Genomic DNA, 7,971 nt, shown 5'->3' on the forward strand with positions numbered 1-7,971 from the left:
TGAGTTTTAATTAGGGTTGGAGCTGAACTCTGCAGGGCTGTGGCTCTCCAGGACCGGAGTTCGCCACCCCTGCTATAGACTTTCGGCTTAAGTAAGTTGGCGGGCCCAGCTGTTTTCACTCCAGTATCATTTGGTTGTGTATTTATTCGTTATCTGCAAGCTGATGCGGAAGCGTTCAGCCCTCGTGTTCAGCCTCGTGTGAAGACAGACGAGGGTAAAGACCTGTGACTTTTTCCTGCACGACTTCAACCAAGCAACGAAACCGACAACGCACTTAGATATTCCTTTTACTTTCCCTTCATACACTCTCTTCTTGTCCTATCTTTCCACCTCTATCATGTGTTTCCAATACATTCTGGTTGTCTCCACACAACGCTCTAACATCACACGCAGACGGCAATGCAATCTTAATAACCGTCGCCCTATTGTCACTTCGTCCACTGAACCCTTCTCTTTTACTGTCGGCCTCTAAAATTGCCAGTCAGCTGTTAACAAAACAGATTTCATTTTGGCTTTTTCCACACAATCTACACTTTGTATTCTAAGATTGACTGAGACCTGGATTCGTCCAGAGGACTCAGCAACCCCTGCTGCTCTGTCCAATAACTTCTCTTTCTCTCACACCCCTCGTCACACTGGGAGGGGTGGGGGTACTGGAATACTCATTTCTAACAACTGAAAATACTCAACCCACTCTCCGCTATGTAATTATAACTCATTCGAATCTCATGCGATTACTGCAACTGCTCCTATTGAACTCCATGTTTACCGCCCTCCTGGTCAAATGGGCACCTTCTTAGACGAGCTGGATGGGCTGCTAACCTCATTCCAAGAGGATGGCAGTCCACTTCTAGTCTTTGGCGACTTTAACATTCATCTGGTCAAGCCTTATGCTGCAGACTTTCACTCACTCCTTGCTTCATTCGATTTCAAATGCCTTGTCACTACAAGCACACACGAATCAGACAACAATTCAGTTAAACCCCTGCACATCTCCGCTCTACAACCCTTTTCTCATCTCTAGAGGTTAATGCAGCTGCTGACACCTTATGCTCTACTTTAACTTCTTGCCTAGACGATATATGTCCTCTCTCTTCCAGGCCAGCACGGGCCACCTCTCCTAACCCCTGGCTATCCGATGTTCTCCGCGAACATCGGTCCAAACTCAGGGCAGCAGAGAGAAAAGCAAAGAAGAGCAAAATCTAAAGATCCATCTGACTTGAGTGTGTATGTCTTTGCTTTCATCCTTCTCTACTCGGGTCCATACTGCCAAATCCTCATACTTCCACAACAAGACCAACAATGCTCCAGACACATGTAAACTCTTGATTGATGATTTCGCCACATTCTTTACAGACAAAAAAACTATCGACAGCCAGTTCTCGGCTCCACACATACAGGAAACAATACAGACAACATCCACAGCTAACACCCCACTCTTCTCCTTCTGTCCCCTCTCGGAGGCAGAAGTATCCAAACTTCTCCTCTCCAGCCATCCTACAACATGCCCACTAGATCCTATCCCCTCTCACCTTCTCCAAGCAATCTCTCCTACACTCTTACCAGCACTTACACACATCATCAACACATCTCTCCTCACAGGCACTTTCCCCACTGCATTCAAGCAGGCTCGGGTAACCCCACTGCTCAAAAAACCTACATTAAATACTTCACTTATAGATAACTATAGACCGATCTCTCCTTCCATTCATAGCGAAAACACTCGAACGAATCTTTTTTAACCAGGTATCACTGTTTCTCACGCAGAACAGTTCATTGGATACTAACCAGTCAGGGTTCAGGAGTGGCCACTCAACTGAAACTGCACTACTGTCAGTTACTGAAGCCTTGCGGATTGCAAAAGCTGATTCCAGATCATCAGTACTCATTTTGCTGGATCATTCTGCTGCTTTTGACACAGTCAATCATCAGATCCTCCTGTCCACCCTCTCATCACTGGGTATCACAGGGATTCCTCTTCGCTGGTTTGAATCCTATCTCACAGGTAGGTCTTTCAGGGTGGCCTGGGGAGGGGAGGTATCCAAAGCACATCGTCTGGTCACTGGGGTTCCTCAGGGATCAGTTCTTGGACCCCTCCTCTTCTCCATTTACACTACATCACTGGGGCCCATCATACAGGCACATGGCTTCTCTTACCACTGCTATGCTGATGACACGCAGCTCTATCTTTCATTTCAACCAGATGATCCAACAGTAGCTGCACAGATCTCAGGCAGCCTGGCGGACATCTTGGCATGGATGAAAAAACATCACCTACAGCTCAACCTGGCAAAGACTGAGCTCCTTGTCTTCCCGACTCTACATATATACGTTAGCTTGTGGCAAAGTAGTCTAATTCCAATATACTTTTATGTGACTCCATTTTAAAACAACCTTGAATTTTAGATTAGAATGCCAATTGATTATTGGTCATTCGTATAACAGTTTAATTACATATTTTTTTACGTAACTCTCTATTGAAATTACACTCGTTCATCTGGATTCCTATAACACTGAGTCTCATACTGGCCAGGTATTCAATCTCACAATCAGAAACTCGTCAGTCTTGGTCACTCGACAAAGGCAACTGACTAATGCTATTTGTATAACCACCCTATGCTTGTTCATTTCTAAAAGTATACTGTTTAGTCCCCATACATCTATACACACTTAATTAATCTTTCTCTAATGGTAACTTTATACAGTATAATCATGCCATGGTTTCCAATGTATATGTAGCTGGAAGAATATCCGAGGTTAAGGCTCAACCTATTTAGATCTAACAATACTCTAAATGGAAACCCCACATGACTAATGTCAGTCTGTTAAGTGGAAAAAATTTCATTAAAACTTCATTTTGTGTGCCCCAGTACTCCTCCTAATCTGAACTTTAGTCCATTACTAAGATTTGTGGTGTAGATTTGTAGTGTTATGGATTTAAAGCATTGGATTTAAAATGTAAAAAATTAAATTAGAGTCAATCAGAATAAATTCAATAGCAGTTATTTATTATTGTCAGGTAAAAGTGTCATGCCAGTTACTCAATTCAAAATGGTCAACACAAAATATTAAATGCTCACATATAAAGAGGAAAAAGATATACCTGACCTCAAGAAAACACATAATTATGGGCTGATCTGCTTACAGAACTGCCCTGAGCCTATTGCAACATTTCTTTAAATACTCAGACCATGACAAAACATCATCCAAAGAAAAGCATGAACTTACAGTGGGAATTTGCATTAATCAAGACCCCAGACCCGGGTAGTTTATACCTTTTGGGGACAGAAGTTAATTTGCATAAAAAAAAAAGCGTAACAGATTTGCATAAAAGACCTTGTCAGAGGATTCTGACCTTGAGGCCTCTTGTCAGGAAATTCCTGCAGTTAATAAGGCCCTGTGTGCTAAATTGGATGATCTTGAGGGTCGTTCCTGAGGAGAGAATATCAAGATTCTTGGGTTACCTGAGAACGTGGAGGCTGGCCGCCCTGCTGAGTTTGTGGATTATATTGTGGATTCAATTGGAATATAACTCAATTCTTTCTAACCAAGTTAATAATATGTTGTTAAAAGTTAAGCTAAAACAATTTGAACTTGGCAATAAACCAGACAAATTGCTCACTCGCCAGCTAAGGGGGCTTCAAGCCAGTAGGGCAATCCATGAAATCAAAAGCAAGGAGGGTGTGCTTTTAACAAATCCTACTGAAATCAATAATACATGTAAAGAATTTTACAAAGAATTATACAAATCGAAGGGCTGCTCTGACCCTTCAGCATTAGCTGATAGATTTTCTTCACTCATTACACCTTCTAAAGTTGGGGTGTGCAGTAGAGCTGAAGATCTTTGCCCTAAATGAGCGGTCATGTGATGCATTTTGATTAGCGTGAGAGAAATGCGAAAATGGATGCTGAGAAGGTTAAACAAAGGCTTGCCACTGGCAATTACATTTTGGTTGCACCAGCAACTAAAGCAAAGTCTGCGGTGTGGGAAAGTTTTGACCATGTACATAATGAGAATAATGAGCCAGTGGGTTATGTGAAATGCAAAAAAAGCGACATTCTGTTAAAGTACGACAGCAAAACGACAGGGAATTTGTCGCTGAAAAGGCATGTTGATTGACCAAGCAAATCGTTTGTTACAGTATCAAAACCCATCCCTGCGAAGGTGAAACAAACGATGACGGAAAAGTGTGTCAGCTTTTGCTGTAAAGACATTAGGCCTTTTAATATCGTAAATGGCGAGGGGTTTGAAGAGCTGGTGCAAGAACTAATTAATGTCTGGGCTGTGTATGGGAGGGTTCCTGTAAACTCTGATATTCCCCGCCATGTGACAATTGCGAAGAGGTGCACTGACATGGCAGAAGAAAAGAGGGAAGCTTTAGTACAGAAACTTAAGACTTTGTTGAAGGATGGCACAGTCGCAGTGACCACAGATATGTTGGACAGAGGATTATCGTAAAATTAGTTATTTGACAATCACATGCCATTTCATAAGTGAGGATATGGAACTGGTGAATAAAACCCTGACAACTACAATGTTCCCTTTGAAAGAGGCAAAGACGGAGAAAATATCAGACAGGAGATATTGAAACTGCTGGTGACCAAATTTGGCCTTGACACTTCCTCTCTCAGCAAAATTGTATGGGTGACCGATGAGGGGGCAAACATTAAATTAGCTCTGTGGCCATACCAGAGATTGGACTGCATTGACCATGTCATTAATACGGTACTGCGCCATGGGCTCGACATTGCAGAGTTATCCAAAGCTGACGGTGCTCCGGACATAGCAGTCACTTGAGTCTCGTCAATAGGTCACGCATGCGCAGATGGCTCTAAAGCAAACTAACCCTAAAACAATAACCTACTCCTGAGCAGATTATATTCATATAATAAGTCGCTATGGCTACTTACATATTCTAAAAGTTACCTTTGGTTTTGGAATCAAAAGATGAGTTTATCTGCTTACTCTTACCCTTAAACATACCCAGGTATGTCACATAAGCTGCTTCCTGGAATACCCACCAGGAAAGACAAATTATAATGTTAATTCATTAATGTCAATGGTAAGTCCAGTGCCACATTTTAGCCTCACCCCTGACTGTCACATTTCACAGAGTCAGATCGATAAACGCCCATGTATTATTACATTTTGGCTGTTTTTAACTTAAACATAAGTGAATATCATAAGTCATTTTAATAAGGACAAATAAATTGAAGTCTTACCCATCAATAAGTGCTGCCTTTGCTGTGTATGTCTTTCCTGTTTTACTCTCATCTGGATCGTACCATTGAGAGAGATTAAACCTGTCATTTGGTATCTCAGCTGCACAGTTCTCCCCATTAATAAGAACTCTCCAGAAGTTTTCAAGTCCCTCACCTAAAATAGACAAGAACATACCATGTAAATACAATTTAGGCCAACATCATAACATGAACAAATAATGAAACACTGTAAATGAATTACCTCCAGGAAAATGGCATCCAATGCCAACAACAGCGATTTCTACATCATCCATTCTGTTTCATGTGTCGTGTGTGCAAATACTTTTGATCTTACAATCTATAGACACCAAACATAAATATTGAGGCTGTTAACTAAATATTGATGACATTTAATTATTTCTTGATTTATGTATTTCTTCTAAGCTGAAAAGAAAAATATATTATATTTAAATTTATATATATTTATATATAATATTTGTAGCCAAGGTCCTCTGGTTGAGCAATGGACAGAATGGACTGTTGTTACAAATCAACCAGAACAAAAATGTCCTGTATAAAGTAGAGACAATCTGAAAATCTGATCAATTATGGAATCAAACTTGAAATACAGATAAATACACTTCTTAAAAGTAGACACAGATTTCACATCATATAAAAACTTTTTTCAAGTTTCTATATTTATTGTTTTAAGATTATTTGTAATATATATTGATAAGCTGAAACCTTTTGTTTTTCTTTTGTTCTTTTTTTTTTTTTTTGGCTCTGAGAATGAGAGACAAATCTAAAGCAAATGAAATGAAAAACTGACTTACCTGGATACTCATGTTGAATCTTGTCGTGTTGAAAATGTTTACATGAGGCTCTGTCTACCTGATATTTATTAGGTAAAAGTTATTGATTGACTAGTATTGGCTAGTACAACATTTCATCCAGCTGGAAATCATTATCTGTTTTTTCAGGATTTTCAAAGAAGACTTCCTGTAACGTTGTGAAATAATTTCTTAAGAAAATCCCTCTTTATGTAAGATGCTGTCTTTTACACATTTACACTGCCAAGTAAGCAGAATGTATTACTGACACCAAAGATTAAATAGTCAGCATTTTTCTTCTTAGTTCTGACAAAACAGGTGTATTAGATAAAAACATTAAAAAACAAAACAAGTGACATTAGACAAGTGAATATAACTTTGATTTACTATTAAGCTATCTTTTAGGGATAAGAATCTGGGTATTATGTTTCATAGCAGTCTGTATTTTGACAATCATATTTCCAGTGTTTGCCTATTTACTTACACTTTAGAAATGTTGCTAAACGTATTTTAGACATATTTTAGTCCAGAGCAGTCCGGGGGTTATTATATCGATACATAAAGCAATTTATCGGCCAGTAACCAGTATCAGAATTTGTGCTGTGTGTAAAGATGATGTCTCTTGTGTGGAACTGCTAAAATGCAGTTTGTAAGCTCTGCACTGTTTATGGAGCTTGATGGTCAACCATTCCCCACAGTGGAAGACTCTGGATTGACACCTGGAGCCATGCTACACTTTAACAAGTCACTGTGTTCAGGAACAAAATGTGCAGAATGTAGAAGATAAGTTTCTATCCAAATGAATATAATGTTCAAAGCTATTCAATAATTCACAAGTCTGCTTTTATTCAGTATAAAAGCATGTAATAACTATCTTTTTTTTTTTTTTTTGCTTTATATATTGATAATGTACAACAAAAGAAGGTCAGACACAGGCGAATCAACAACTTTCTCCAAAATTGTTAACTAAAAAAACAGGACTGAGTGTGTCACTTGCTTGCTATACCATGAAAAAAGTAAGAAATTGCAAGTTTGATGTTTATTGATAAAGCAGAAATGCTTTATGTTGGATGTGTGTGGATAAAGAAGCAGTTTTCATGGAGGAGCAGAACGTCACACTGTAGTGCTTGCATCGATCTACTTTACCATTTGGTAAAATCATCTTTCTTGGTAAATATCACTCTGATTACTTTAATATGCACAAATGTGTTATGAAGCTGAGTCTAGACAAACATCTGGTGTGTACATTTCAGTAGATGTAAGTGGATGTGACCTGTGTGTGATCTTGGGGTTCATGATAACTGTTTTGGGTACGCAAGTTTCATGATATAAAATGTTTCAACATTGCATTAATTAGATAATCTACGTATCTCTGTTAATAATTTTGTTGAAAATCTGATTAGATGTGCTCTCCGTCTCGGGCTCCACCACCACCTGCTCCGCCGCTGTCGTTCACCCCCCTGGAGTCATCAGCCATTCCTCCACCATGGCTACTCCCTCTGTCGGCTCCGCCGTGGGCTACCATCTTGGCTGTGGCCTGGGTCTCACTTGGCTCCTTCTTCTCAGGGTCCCTTCTGTCTCCACCCTGGACCCTCTTCCTTGGCTCCTCCCTCCGTCATCACCGCTGTGGACTTTGTTCGTCATCCTCCTCCCGGGAGTCTGTCCCCTGCCAGAGCCTATTCCTGCACTGACTTCCTGTTGCCATTCCACAGACACTCCATTATCCACCTCCTAGTCTCCTCTGTCCGTCCCTTTTTTCATTTTTTTTTTCTGTACGGCCCGAGGTCGTGCCTTCCAGGAGGAGGCGAACTGTCACACCCCCGGACTGTTTGTGTTGGCTCCTTCCAGTTCCTGTTTGCCCATATTTGGTTATGTTCCTGTTATGCTATTATTAGTTGATCCTCCTCACCTGTCTGTCCCTGATTAGCACCCCTACTTA

General features: G+C 40.3%; 1 protein-coding gene across 1 annotated transcript; it reads right to left on the reverse strand.

Annotated features, from left to right (window-relative positions):
* Positions 1 to 2,920: 2,920 nt before the first annotated feature.
* Positions 2,921 to 6,063, reverse strand: LOC127157233 (putative inactive phenolphthiocerol synthesis polyketide synthase type I Pks15). Its single transcript, XM_051100469.1, has 4 exons — positions 6,036 to 6,063; positions 5,465 to 5,560; positions 5,224 to 5,377; positions 2,921 to 3,432 (listed from the first exon to the last, which is right to left on the reverse strand). Exons 2-4 carry the CDS (start codon positions 5,514 to 5,516, stop codon positions 3,405 to 3,407), a joined length of 234 nt encoding a protein of 77 aa, XP_050956426.1. The 5' UTR covers positions 5,517 to 5,560; positions 6,036 to 6,063; the 3' UTR covers positions 2,921 to 3,404.
* Positions 6,064 to 7,971: the final 1,908 nt, after the last annotated feature.

This window comes from Labeo rohita, unplaced genomic scaffold, assembly GCF_022985175.1.
Source record: "Labeo rohita strain BAU-BD-2019 unplaced genomic scaffold, IGBB_LRoh.1.0 scaffold_1018, whole genome shotgun sequence".
Taxonomy (NCBI): domain Eukaryota; kingdom Metazoa; phylum Chordata; class Actinopteri; order Cypriniformes; family Cyprinidae; genus Labeo; species Labeo rohita.